Below are 15,216 nucleotides of genomic sequence, written 5' to 3'. Positions count from 1 at the left end.
TTGATCTCCTTTGCTACTTTCATGTTCCAGTTTAGATTAAACTGTCCATATATTACACCATTTGAGTGGTGACTTCTGTTTTTGTGCTGCAGATCCTCCCAGTTTATCAAGACAAATATGTATGTGAACGGTTTCATAATTTGGTAATTACTTGTTAGTCTAAAACAGTGAAACCAATAGCAAACAGCAATTTAACAATTAATTTCCTGAATATTGGAATTACCATCTAGCTTTAAGATTTTCTTCAGCTGAACATGTCTTGCAGTAGTTTTTGGAAAGTTTGCATGGTTTTAAACCTCCTGTCTTTCATCAAAATGCTATTCTTTTTCCTTTGAATTTGCCTTTTTCCTTTATTTGTTTGAATTAACCACAGGATTTAAAGAGACTTTGTTTTTTAAGAAGGCAGAAAAAGAGCAATCCTTGAAATGAGATGTGTGGAGACACTAATGTAATGTCTGAAATTCAAAATAGCCCATTAAGAATGAAGTTTGTGAGAACTTTAAGCAGATTGGAGCCACCTAACAAGACCTTTTTAATATACCCAAGTCCTCCTTCCCTCTCATGCATTTGTCTTGGTCTTTACCTTAGCAAGTCTTCCCTAGACACAAGTGAATTCAACAGTCTTTAGGGTACAGTTTGAAATTAATAACTAAAACAACAATACAGTAAATTGTCTCTATTGTCACTACTGCTTTGGGCACATGTGTGTTTATTGTGAATTATTATGCAGATAGCATTTAGAAGAAAATGTGTTTTACAATGTGATGCCTACAATTTTGTGTCAGAATCTTTTATACCTGGAACAACTTCCATTGTTAGAATTGGATTTACTAATACTTTTCTATTGTAAAGGGAACAAAATGTAAAATGGGTATCATAACTTTGCAGTATGTAATTTTGATTGAAGTATCAAGAGTACATTTCTGAACATTTTGCACAGTGTATAATGCATTTAGATACTCTCACAGTACTGTGCTATTTCTTACCATTGACTGGACAGAAACATCCTAGTTTGATCTGGGCAAGAGCCAACTTTCAATAGGAGGCTGGTTTGGAGAGTAAGGAAGTTCTGTGTTTGTGCTGAGATTGATCACTGTTAATTCAGTAAAGGTTGATGTTCTTTTTCCTGGAGAATCATATTTGTAGAAGATGAATTCCATCTGCATCACAGTGTGGGCCACTTGGTGTTTTCAGTTCAGGCTATGTAAACCTAGGCATAAACTACAAAGTTTTATTACTGCCAGTGCACCACTGTTTTGTTACATTTTCTAGAGTAGTTACACGTATCCAGATTAACATATTTTGCTTTTTTTACTTCCTAATTTTTTAATGGAGTGCTGAAATTGTTAATATCAATGCTAATGTTCTTAAATTTGTTATGTAATGTCCTTTGGACTTGTGATTTAATTAAGTAATGTATATTTACCTACTAAACACAGGTTACATCAGTTCATGCCCTTCCCTAAAACAGAAAGTTTCAAGACTTCGTTGGAAAGTATTAAATGTTTAATTTCCTTTTGCTGTGGTGGATGTAGAATAGTCCATTTATCTTCATTAAGGCATATAGCTTTAAAACTTGTGGCTCAGCTACTTGGGAGTTATGGATGCATGCCCTCACTTGTCAAGATAAATGAATTATGCTGTAGTTCTCTTCCCCTTCCAGTATGGATATTGAAGTTGTACTGTAGATTTGACCACAAGTAAATAATTCTCCAAGGATAGAGAAGGAAAATGCACATACTCCCAGGAATATGTTTTCCAGAGCCAAAATTGACATTTTATAAATAATTTCCATGTTGCAAACTTCAAACTCACAATCACAGCAATTCAGTGATATGCATTTGGCATGAGTCAGTTTCAGTTCTTAGTGCTTTTCATTGGAAATGGCATAAAAAGTACGATTTCGTTGAATTTTTTATGTTGTGGGCTTGCAGGGGACAGAAGATGTTCTTCACTTGTAGTTGTCTAACAGTGCATGGCAGCATAAATAACGAAATGGTCATAAACCTGAGCTGCACTTCTCTGGTCACATGTTCCATTTCATTTTTAAAGAATCTAGAAACAAACTGAGCAGTTGATAACAGGTCAGTTGCAGGTGATAAAAGAGATTTTAGATGGGACATTACTTCTTTTTCCACACCTGGCATAACCACACTCTATCCTTTGCAGTTGTCTTTAAGCACTGGTATGTTTGTTCATAGACATATGGCATAAACAATACATCACTATTTGAATTCCAAGGACACAATGCATTTTTAAAGATAGTCACCATATGCCATAGAATCTTCACTGGAAAAATATTGATGTTAGATTTTTTTTTTAATTTAAATGATAAAGGCTGACTTACTCCTAACTGAAGTTTACCACTAAAATAAAGTGGGACTTGAAAAACAGATCTATTTCATTCAGTGTTGTTTGGAAATTTGATATTGGAGGGATTTAAGAATCAAGTGTGTAAAGTACTCTTGAATTAGGGTTTTGGGTTTTTTTTTTAAATACCCCACGAAGTTATGAAGACTGTTTTAAAAAACCTGATTTTGTATATATATAAACATTCACACTCTTAGAAGAAGCTAAATAAAAGAAGTCTGGCTACTAAACACCTTAAATTTTAATTGAGCCATTATTTTTAATAACTATGTGGAAACTATAAGAGGCCAGATTTTTATCTAGCTAGCAGTTGAGCTGTCCAGTGCTTGTCTTAGACTGTGAGTAAATTTGAATCATATTAATTATAGCTGTCCTGAAATTTACACTGAGCATAATTGTAAATTTTCTTTCTAAAAATACATTACATGGACCCTAGTGTGGGCTGCTGACCCCCAACAAATGCTAAAAAAATGCTGTATAGTTATTGTTTTTTAGATTATTATGCATTTTGAAGCTAAGACAGATGTACAAAAAGATGCAGTTTTTATTTTGTATTGGCAGCTTCCAAATATTTAGTATCTATTTCCAAGAACTGCAATTAGTAAAGCATCCATGGTACTGAAATCCACACATCCCACAAGCTAATTATATTTGCAAGGTCAGATTGAATACATATTTTCAGAAAAATAAAGGGTTATATAAATGTGTCTTCTACTTGGCTGTTATATCACAGTTTGTTGATCTGGAGTATAATGTGTACAATTCACAAATTTGTCTGATAACAGAAAGTGGTGTGTGATTGTGTTTATTTTACTAACCAGTATATTCACAGCAATCACTTCCAAATATCTCTCCAGTAAAGATGTGTTAATTACAAAACAGACAAGGTCTTCTATTATATTAAAGCTACTAACAAGAAGACAGCAGGAATCACACATGTAAATAGCATCATCAACCCCTATTTTAGTCCTCTGTTTTGATCTGTGAGTTGCGCATAGACCAAAGGTGCTATTAAAGACTCAGTATATGAAATAGGCAGCATTATATGAACAAAATTTATTCAACAAGAAAACAGACCTTTAACATGAATTTAACAAGCCTGAGAAATTATAAACTCTCATATGCTGCAGATTCATGCAGTGATAATAAACAAAAAAGGAAAGTAAGAGGTTTCCTTAAGCTAGCCAAACTGCTAATGGTTTTGTTATAAGCTGTCTGCTGTTGAAATGACCTCTGAAAAGTCTGGAGACACTTACACAAGGAAAAATTAAATGGTCAGAGTGGTGAAAGAGTTGCACTATGGAAGTGTATTAAAAAAATACTCTACCTTCAAATTTCTGGAAAACATCCCAATAGCATAGCCTTTTGGTTAACTTTTTAATGTATTTTTAGAAAAGGAATTTAGCATGAAGCTTGGAAACAAATTTTTACCAAAAGAGTACATGCTGCATTATATTATATAGGTAATTTAAGTACAATGAAAGCTTAACATTTTTGGTTGGGAAATACTGACTTACTACAACAAGAATCTAAGCAACTGAGTGGTGGTTTGTGCTGGTTTTAATTAATCCTTAGAAGTTCTTTGTTCAAAATACTGTGTCTAAAGTTTCTATCATAGAATATGGGGTGACCATGTTTCTGTCATCCACCTGCATCATTCTGTACTTCGAAATACACAAACACATAAAGGAGACTTCAACTTGTACACACCTCCAAGTGCTCACTGGGGCTTTTTTCTTGGATCTTACTGTGGCATAATTAACACCTACTTCACCCATTGTTCATTAGTACACTGGACATTAATGAGTCTATTTATTTTTATGTAATCCTCTAAAGGCAGGACTGATTTATGCTCGCTGTGAAAAAAGCAACTACATTTCACTGAAATGAATATGTAGGATTTATTGTTGTATTTATGTTTTTGTTGTGTATTAGGTCTAAATTTAGCCTCCAGGTTGCTGAGCATGTTAGTTTCTTTAAGACGGTTGCTATAGTGATAGCAGCAAATTCCTTTAATCTTAGTGTAGTTAAAGTATTTAGTTACCACTGGTCATCAGAGTGCAACTAAGATGAAAAGTGGCATTTGCACATATACTTTTTGTACCCCTCTGAGATTGTAGGAATTGCAGTTTTATGCCTTTTAAAAGCATAATAGTTGTGATTTGTGATTTCAGTTTTTCATACCGCTTTGTGTTGGATATATATTCATTCTGCTTAGGAAATACTTGCATGTCATTCCTTCAGGAGGACAGATGAAGGGTGCAGTATATTCCCATGCAGCTTGTACCTGAAACATAATGAAAGTTACTTCAGGTCAGAATTAAGATGTTTGAGCAATATTCAGTATCACTCATAAATAATTTGGCAACTTGGTCTCATATTTTAATGTGAAATTTAACTAATCTGAAAACTCTAACTGAAATGTTGAATTTTCTTGTTGAAACAAAGTTTAATAATTTTTTTTTTTTTTTGGATTCTCTTTTTATTTTACGTGGCTCAAGCCCCAAAACAAATCCATCCATGCTGGACAATGCCATTCTTTTTGGATAAGCTCAACATTATCAGGTCTAGAAGCGTGACTGTTTGTAAGTTTTAAAGCAACTCCTTGTCATTATAGTATACTGCCAAGTTCATGCTTGATCCAGAGAAAATTTTTGCTTGCTTAATTTTTTTTCCATTATCTATCTGGTCTCTGGAGAACCTGTGGTGTGCTTTGTTTTTCCTTTTTTTTTTTTTTTTGCTTTGCTTGACTTTTTAATTTATACTGCCTGTTATGGTTGGGCATTTCCACATGTTAATAAATTAGAGCATCTGGTTAAAATGGAATACAGAGATATATACAAAAGCTTGTCACAAGTGTTCTGAGATAGAGAAAAATGGTGAAAAAGGAAAAAAACAATTACTTTTTGTATTATGGAAAAGAATGTATAGCTATATAGAAACTCTTTTAGATATTTTTGAGAATTAAATTGTTCTAAATGTAATTCCTTTTTTGTAGCATTGGTATCAGCGTACATCTGCTGCATATTAAATCTGAATTTGTCTGAATTGTGGTTTTTTTATTGTTCAGAAAAAAAATCACTGGTAGCTCACTTTAATTGGGTCACCACTGAACATTTTTAATAAAGATCTTTTCTGGAAGATTTTCTGCATGCAATTGGAAAACATGACATATGCAGGTGGATCTGGCCAGCAGCTGGGAGACCAAGCAATAGCCCTTAGTGGCACTCAGTCTCTCAACACCTCTGTCTCACTTGGGTCTCAAAAGTAAATACAACAGGTGATAAGTTTGTGGGTTTTTTTTTTAGTTTACACTGATAGGTTTTTTGTTATAAATATTTGCCATTTAATTTTATTTCCACATGAAGGACCTCAATATTTATCTTGTAATCCTAAAAACTGAACATTATGTAGTTATTAATATTTGTGTAAATGGAGAGGAAAATGCTGGAACAAGGTGGGAGACTCAGTGACACTTTCTCTGCAGACTTTCAGTGACAGTGGTTGATTTCTTGTTTGTTCAATGTAAACAAAGTTCAAGTCTAATTCCTCAAAATATCAAACCAGCCATGTAAAGCATCTGTTGTTGTCCAACGCATAGTACAGAGAGGAAGAGAATAAAAATTATTATAGAAAAGCTGTTAAAAGGAGATTTAAGTTAATAACTCTTCAAACATGCAGACAAGATGCCTGCAAAGTCTGCACAGTACTGCTTTTGTGGATGTGCAGGGCTGTGCCTGCACTGGTCCAGTTAAAAGACTGGAACCTAAATAAGAATTCTTATCTTGCAGTTACAAACCTGTAATGGTAAGGACACAATAAAAGTGGGTTTGTGTATATTGTTGGTGTGTTATTTGGTCTGTTTCACCTCCAATAGGGCTGGGGGTTTTATTGCATGGGACCATGAATTTCTCTTCCCAAAAATTTTCATAGACAAATCCAGCATAGGACAGAGTAAGAATCAGATGGGTTTACATTATTTGCAATAAAATAGCACTGAATACTGCCTACCATGTACCTTTAAATCATAAATGACCTTGGTTTTCTTTTACTCTATTTTTTACTCCTGAGCATGACACTGACAAGGACTTTTTAATCCATCAGACAGTTTATAGACCCTTTCGTAGTCACAAGAAGCAAAAAGCATCTGACTAGAAGGGAATACATGGGGCAAGTTCCTTGCTGGCTATAATTTTGTTGTCATTTCAAGTATTGTGGTAGTATAATTGATGTGACAGGACTGGGCTTTAGACTTGGTCCCTTAGCTTGTGCTCACTTTCAGTTTTAGTCTCTCTCTGTCATTCATTTTGATTGGGTAAGATTTAGGTGGCAAACATATGCATAGTTTTGAGGCTTAGAGTAAGTGTACATAAAATTCAATGTTATATGATGATATAAGGTATATTAAGCTTATACTTAAAAGTTCTATGGAAAAGATAGTTATTGGTGTCACCTTACAATACAAGGTAGTGTAGTGTGCTGATCACATAGCCAGCAGGAGGCTCTTTTTTATTAATATTATAATTAAATGATTCTCTGGATAAAGGCCAAAAACAGATGAGAGTTGATTGTGCCTTGTCCACTGTTGCTTGGCTCTATTAGTTGCATTTTCTAAAAAGAATTGACTTGACATCTTGTTTTTACAGGTTGTTATTGATGCCTTCAGATTGATCAATGCTAATATGATGGTCTTAGGACATGAACCAAGACAAACAACTTCAAATCTGGGTCACTTAAACAAGCCATCTATCCAGGTAAACCTAGTGCTGATAGTCCTGTAAACGGCAAGATTTATTTACCAATTTTTTGGAAAGATTCTTAAAACAGTAGGTTACAAATTATTTATTGTTCTCTCTATTGCATTTTTCCACATGCATTTATAATTGATGTGATCCATCAGTGGAGATGTATATGTGAAGGGTTTAAAATTGAGCCCTAAATTAGCTACCTAGGTGTGAATGCATGTATTTAATGTGTACCACAAAGATTCAAGTACATATGTATGGAAATGCAAACTTTTAGAAATGACAATTGATGACCTAACATGTGGTGCAAGACAGTTAGTAGTTTCAATCCTGCAATTTAAAAACTGCTGCTTATCAACATCTTAGCTTTCTTCAAGATAAGTTACTCTTAAGTAAATTATGGGAAAAGTTCTCTCGTGTCTTTTTATTCTAAGTTTATAGAAGTTCTTGCTTATTATGTAATCTAGATTAAACCTTGTATTGTGTCTTAAATAATTAATCTCTGATTTTTATGTAATGCAGTAACTTGCTGAAAAAATGGTGGAGGAGAATATTCAATGGATAAAATGGATGCTGATTTGCTTCTGCTGTAATGTTTCTTTTGAACACATTTGTGAAACCTAAATATTCAAAGTTTGATTTCTGAAGTTGGCTTTCTCTAGAAAGACAAAAGTTTTGGTCTTCATTGAAGCAAGCCGTTATTTTGAGAAATAGCTTCTGTCCTGAAACAAGTATCCTCTGGAGTGATAATTGCTTTTATCCCTGTCATTCTTCTACCTCCATGTTTTTCACTTAAAAAAACTTTTTTCCCTTACTATGTATTCTAAAAGGCATGTGTCCTTGAAACCATAAAGCCCAATTCCTGCTTTTTGTTCCATTACTTGAACAGTAGAAGTAATATTTCCTAGGTAAACAGACCATCCACTAGTCTGAGCAGAACTAAAATAAGGGCTGAACTGCTCTAAGAAAGCCATCCTTTGGGAGGTAGTAGACCATCTATATACCATATACCCCTATCTTCCAAAAGATCAGTTGTTATTTTGTAACTAATACATTGAAACCCTTTGCTGTTGATAAAAATGGTAGCAAAAAAGAGTCTTACAGTGTCTGCCTCAGGAAGGTTGTGTTTTACTTTTGGTTTTTGAATTGATAAAAATTACCAACAATAATGAGTATGAAATAAGCAGCTAATACTCTTGATTGGATGTAGGCAAGCCCGTGCTTGCATGTTTCAGGGCTTTTCTAACTGGGCTTTTCTAGACCATGTATAATGCTCTCCCTTGGAAGCCCCTGCAGTATTGTGGAGCTTCATTATTTTAAGATCACTGCCACTACAGCGTGGCATCTTTTGGCCATGGGAGTTTTGGGTTTCTGTTGTTTAAAAGGATAGTTTTTATTTGTGTTGATTTTTTGCAAGCTAGCAATGAGGTGTTGCAAATGTCACTGTTAAGATAAAAATCATAGTTTTAAATGATACTCTGTTCTTAAAGCTGCAAGAGCTCTCGCAGTGTTGTTTTGCTTTTATTTTAAGCCATGAATAAAATTCTGACCCAGCTGAGGACAGAAGCAAACTAAATACTGATTTCAGCTGGGCTAGAAGCAGGAATTTTAAGTCATTACTTAAAATCTCATCAAGAAGAATAACAGAATAGTACATGCCTTGGCTTCTTTCTCTTTTTTTGGATGTGTTTTTTTCTTGTATTCCCTTATCAACAGCTTTTTTACAGTTGTTTACTTTTGCCCACTCTTTTAAAAGGTAGTTTTTGGAAGGGAAGGGGAAAGGGAGAGGATAGTGGGAGAAGGCAAAGATGTTCGTCAAATTTTAAGAGCTTGAGAAAGCTTCCTAAATATCTATACATGAGTTTATACACAAACACCAAAACCTCATATGCAATAATTTTGAGTGTGATAAGAAAATGGCAACGGAAACTACTTACTGCTAATAGTTTCAACTAAAGATTTCTTTATGGATGATAAAACCTGTATTTTACAAATTTAATTAAAATAAGTTGCACAGGTAATGGTTTTCTGTAAGTGCTGGTTCTCATAAATATAACTTTTCAAGTAGCTTTTTATCTTTGTATATGTGTCTGCAAAAGAAATGTTTAAAATGTATGTATGAAAACATTTTCAGCTTTCGTGTAAATAATTTTGTAGTGCTGAAATATTAAGTTGCATGAAAAGCAAATACACATTCATTCTGTATAGCTCTAAATATATATTTAAACATAAGTAGGTGGAATGCTTGAAACAGAAGTATTATCACTAATTCAGCATATTTTATGCATTATTTGTTGTATTATTTGTAAATGCATACTTCATATGTAAAATTTTATTTGAAAAATAGACTGTTAATTGTGATGAAGATTGATCATAGAATTTTACACTCCCCAATATTAATACAACTCACCCCTAAGTCATAAATGTAAAAAGAAATACCTAATACACATGAACAAAATAGGAAATACATGCATAAAGCTATCACCAAAACTAATCTCAGTTGATCAGAATGTGACCTACAAGTTTAACAGATTTGCAGAGGGCATAATTATAGTGAAAAAGGTGAGTTGTGTTTTTTTTTTTCATTTAAAGTTAAAAAATAAAATTAGCTTTAATATTCAAGGTTAATTGGACGCACATTGTCTAACTGAGGTTTTTACTTGCTTCAGTTACTCTCTCTTCATGTTGTACCCTGAAGAATGTACCTTGGGAATGTTGACAGTGATTGTAAAGAAATAGGTAGCAAATAGTCTTTTGTTTGTAACAGAAGATTTAACAGAATATTTTAATAGGAGTGATAACCAAATTTATTGAGAGATTTGAGAAAAATATGTCCATATGTATTGGTCAAATGTTTGCAGGCAGTTACCATTTTTTCTTATTATAGTTGCTACTGTGTGAAAAAAGTCTGTGGTTTAGAAATAGAAAGTGTAACTGTTAGTTAATGAACACGAAAAGGGAAATAGAACCAGGTATATTTACTTCCTATCTCCATATAGCTTCTGTGTATTTTTTTTTCTTTATGTTTTTTCTTGTATTTGAGTGATGTTTAAAGATGTTTGTATCAAAATTAACTTTCTCCTTCTAATATTTCTTCATTTCAGTGGTGGGTGATTTAATTCAGTTTCTCCCCTAAATTATGCAGGCACTAATCCATGGACTAAACAGACATTACTATTCCATCACCATCAACTACAGGAAGAATGAGCTAGAACAGAAGGTAATTGTTTCTGCTGTAATTCAGAGTACAAGGAATATTATACAAACTATTATGATTTGTGGCAATAGTCTGATTTCAATGGCTGTTACTTTCAGTAGTTGTTTTAACTCTCCTGGAGTAGGTGGCTGTTCTTCCAGAAAGCATTTGGATGTATAGTCATGGTGATGAAACTTTCCAAAACCACATTCTAATGACCAAGTGAATAGTTTGACATTTTTGTCCACCTTATAGAAAGTTGTCATGCTGTTCTCTGTACTTAAGTTTGTCCAAAGTTTCATGTTTTCAGTCCTGAAGCTGAAAGACATACTAGCTGCCTTCAGTTTTCTCAGGCTGGAATTCCTGAAGCTACTGAGACAGTGTTTTCCAAAATGGAATGTATAACCAAGGGATGTTGGGGTTTTATTTTCTATAATCACTTTGACAGAAGGTACTTCCAGTTGGTGTGATTGGAACTCCCCAAGACATCACTGAGTATCAGGAAGAAGTGATGTCCTGCATTAACAGAGAAATATTATGGAGTTACTGACAACGAATGTTGTCTGTTAGTTTTGCATCAAAATTCTTCAATTTACAAGCAAAATCTAGCTTAAGTCTCAACCAAGAAGACAAACAGGGAAAAAAGGCTTAGGGTATCATCTACAGAAGTTAATTCTTGAAAGGCCAGATTCTGTCCTCTGTGTATGTTCTCTGATACATCTGTGCATTTTCATGGTCTTGTTAGGGTTATAAATTGATCTCAAAGTTTATGATCTAATGGTAGGAATAGTTTATTCATAGAATTTGGACTTTTAGAGAGTTACAAATAGTGGAAAAAAAAAAAAAGGGTTTCAAATAATGGAGGAATATGTATGCAAATCAGGGAGTTGAAAGAATGTGTGAAATGCACAACCCTTTTTGGGTAGTATCAGACTTCTTAGACCTCACTGTTACTGAAAAGAGCAACTGGTTCAACAAAAGCAGCTCTCTCAGGAAATGTCCAGGAAGCTTCCAGGGGTTATGTTTCCATTCAAGTGCAACAATGTGGCAAATCCAGTCTGGTTTGAAGTTCCAAGTGTGTATTTTCATCAATGTCTTTACATAAGTAAGTTACTACCTTTGCAAGTAGGCAAATGATCTTGACCAAGTTAGGAAAACTTTAATCTGTGAGGCAACAGCCATCTCTCACATCTTTCATAAGGCAGCTTCAGACATATCTCAAACCCCCCTCATGGTGGTGGTGATCTGTTATCTCCATCTGTAGTAAGAAGAGTACATGCTTCATGTATTAGATTAGGAGCTCATCACACCAAACCATAATTCTAAAATCAAGATAGCCTAGCTAAACTGTCCATATGCAGTTTGCCTACGACTCCTTCTGTCAGTAGTTAAGATCTTGCTAACACAAATTATGACACTAACTTTCAACTCAGTTCATGTGTTCCAAAGCCAGGTTTCTTTGAAAGCTGTACATAGGATGAAACAGGTACTTTTATTCAGGTGATAACAATTACAGGGCTTACCAGTTCTCAAAAATGTCTAGTAAATGTTCACAAATTGAAGGCAAGCTGAAACTGTTTGCTGAAAGGGTCCTCCCTACAGTCATCAAGTGTGCAGGAGATCCACAAAATACACTTTCTTTATCCATCAAAATAAATTGCCGTTGTAGCTATCCCTTTACTCTTTCAAGAATGACATCAAAGTATCAAGTAAAACCTTTCAAATATTGTAATAATGCCTGCATTTATCACCATCAAGTCTCTATACAATTTATCTTACTGTTTTTATGTCTGTTTGTTTTGTATGAGGCAAAGACACACAAGCCATGCTTTGGTCACTTTCAAAGTTTATTTTATCATAACTCTGTCAGTTGCTTGCATACAGATGAGATAATCAGTGAAGCCTAAATAACTACTTAATGAATTTAATCCAAGCATTAAAATATTTTTCAACTTCGTCAGAGGCCAAAAGCTTCAACTATTCCTCATATGGCGGCTAAAATATTCAATTTTCTCTTAGTCCTGCTTCAAGGCAATTGTGTATTCTCAACCTGCAGCAAAAATAACAAATCACAGAAAACAAATCTACATATTCCCGTCAAAGTAAATGTGACCCACATTTCCATGCCTCATTTTCATATTTAGGGTTCAAGAAGTTCAATCTTTAAAAAGTATGCAGAGTCTATCATCTGCTCTAGCAGAATAGTTGATGATTGTATTTCCTCTATTTAAACATTGACATTGTGAGATCAATATCTTTTTATTATATTCTTCTTACTATAAATTTGTTTTCTGTCAAAGAGATCTTCACAGTATTCTGAAAGTATTTTATGATGAATGCTCTAAAGAGGTTTTGTTTTGCAGATGCTGCTAAATTTGCATAAGAAGAGTTGGATGGAAGGTTTGACACTTCAGGACTACAGTGAACATTGCAAACTCAATGAAACAGTAGTGAAGGAGATGTTAGAATTAGCTAAGAATTATAACAAGGTATTCATATCCCATAATGATAGTATAACTGTAGCTGTGTTTATGAAGTGAAGAAATTAGTTGCTTAACTTCAGAAGGGATTGATTATCACAAGCTTTGTTCAGCATGACTGTAGTTCCTACTAATCGACTACATATGGTTTCTGTGTGAAGTTGCCACACTAGCTCCTCAGGCAGCAGGACCAGACTTTTTTCCCTAAACTGTCAAAGTGTTTAGTTATATGCTTTGCTTTGAAATTTATTGATTTTGTATTTTTGCTTCGTGAAGAGAATATAAGATTTGTGTAGATCAAAATGAGCAGTTAGTCGTACTTTTCAATCCTTCAGTCAAGGACTGTTTGATCACTGTAGCAGAGTAAAGGTTATCTACCTGTGTCAGTCTAGCAGATAGGTTATAAGGATTTAGAACACATTCCAGAGCCCAATTCAGTGTTCTGTTTAGATTAAAAATTTGTTATTGGTGTTGTAAGGGAATCACACCTACTTGTACTGTTTTAATACTGACACACTTAAAAATACTTCTTACAAACACTAGATCTCAACAAGCATTCTATGAGTAGTAATCATGTCAGTATTTCTTAACAAGTGTTATTTTTTTAGCTCCTTAGATGTCCTTAAAACCAAAATTCAGTATTACATTCTCTTGTTAAGTTAGTGGATGAACTTTATAAAGGCACTGTATTTGAAGGCAATAGAACAGTATCAAAATGTATTAAAATAAATTACTTTGAACAGTGTAAGCGTGTATTGATATCAAATCTCCTGTAGCTTAAGCAGTATAGATAATGTTGGGTTTTCTTCTGTTTTACTATTTTAACTGTTTTCAACTGTCTTTAACTATTGATACCACTCATTTTAAGTTTTTTGCTTAATAACATTTTGGTGAATATCTGACAATAAAACCATTCATAAGTATTTGCCTTGATCTTTTGCACTAACACTCAGTAATTAAAATTTCCTTTTGACTTTCTGAAATGTGTTGCTGTTAGATTTTTTTTCTTTTCTTTTTTTTTTTTTAGGAACAGAATTGTATTTTGAGAATCTGTGGCTTGGGGAAAAAGTAAACGAAATCTGAAACACTGACCTTTTCTGTGTTTCTTTCACAGGCTGTTGAAGAAGAAGATAAGATGACACCTGAACAGCTGGCAATAAAAAATGTTGGCAAGCAGGTGAGGTGTGATGAATTAGAGTGAGGTGGAATGATATGCTTCGTTCATTCTAAATACTAATTTTTTACATGTACGTAGGTGATTTTAGTTCTACGTGCATGATATTCTCAATGCTTCAGATAATAAATTTATTTTTGTTGGAGGCTGTGCAAGGAACAGGGCCTTTGTAGGTAATTGGCAGAATATCTGCAAGCCATGTTATATGTGTGTTTTTATTACATGCTGAGGATGAATGTTGAGATTTAGTAGTTTTTCCTTTTCCCTTCTTCATTTGTTTTAACTTCTTCTAAGAGCCATAAAGATATCCAAGTCTGTGTCAGAGAGTCTCAAACTATGGAGATACCTAAAATATGGCAATCATGGAAACAGAGGGGGAGGTGTTCGTACATTATCATGGCTAAAGAGCCAGCTCACCCCTACCCTCAGTTCATGAACATACTGGCAGTGCTTAGTTCTCATACACACCTAGGCAGGTAGGCTGAGTTCCTTTGTATTGGTGTTTGAGGAGAACTGATTAGGACCACAGCTGAAACCAGAAACACCCACTCAATTCATTCCATCCCTTTGCAATGTCAGGATATAATGTCTTTAGACTCAACAGGAAACTATTTCTACATTTGATTTCAACATAAAGGTTGAGGAAATGAGCTTTTGTGAGCAAGAGGAGAGCAAAGCAAATTTGTAAGAGCTTGTGTTCAAGTTCAAGAAGAGCAATGGAAACAAAAAATAGCTCTTAAATTATCTAGTGTGTCCTTAAAGAACCAGTACTTATTGTATTGCTAGTAACAGCAGAAGCATTTAAAAGATTCTGGATTGCTCTTATGTGTCAGCTTCTAGCAGCAATGTCATAACACATCTGCACTATTGTTCAGTCACTCATGTATTTCTGTAGCATTCAGAACAATGGAGTTTATGCACACCTACACATACATAAATATATACATATAAAATATGTAAGAAGGGTTGTATTTTAAGGGTTATGATGTCATGTCAAACAGAACTTGAGCTTCACTAGTTGTTACGCATACATGAAAAAACTCTGTTTTGATACAGTTCTTCAAAAAGAAAAGAATTCTTTTCCTGATAAAATTTTTAAGTTTTCTTTAAATTTAAAAAATTGTTCAGTGAAGTAATTTTCAAGTGGGCTTTTTTATGCAACGTAGATAAAAAACTTTGTAAACAAGTAGCTGCTCACAATAGGGATATTATGTTATTAAGTGTATAATTTGTTACAAACAGAAAGAATAT

The 15,216-nt window shown here is 33.9% G+C and overlaps 1 protein-coding gene across 2 annotated transcripts in view; it reads left to right on the top strand.

Moving 5' to 3' along the window:
- The window catches only part of PSMD14 (proteasome 26S subunit, non-ATPase 14), a 46,555-nt gene that overhangs the window by 29,998 nt on the left and 1,341 nt on the right, over nt 1-15,216 (top strand). For both annotated transcript variants that reach the window (XM_085066652.1, XM_085066653.1), the window contains 4 exons: nt 7,017-7,124; nt 10,261-10,335; nt 12,675-12,800; nt 13,906-13,968. In XM_085066652.1, coding sequence (XP_084922778.1) covers nt 7,017-7,124; nt 10,261-10,335; nt 12,675-12,800; nt 13,906-13,968 — 372 coding nt within the window. The remainder of the gene's footprint in view (nt 1-7,016; nt 7,125-10,260; nt 10,336-12,674; nt 12,801-13,905; nt 13,969-15,216) is intronic.

Source organism: Lichenostomus cassidix, chromosome 7, assembly GCF_008360975.1.
Source record: "Lichenostomus cassidix isolate B80296 chromosome 7, HeHo_3.0, whole genome shotgun sequence".
NCBI lineage: Eukaryota > Metazoa > Chordata > Aves > Passeriformes > Meliphagidae > Lichenostomus > Lichenostomus cassidix.
The sequence above is the reverse complement of the archived record's forward strand: the minus strand, read 5'-3'. Positions and strand labels throughout refer to the sequence as shown.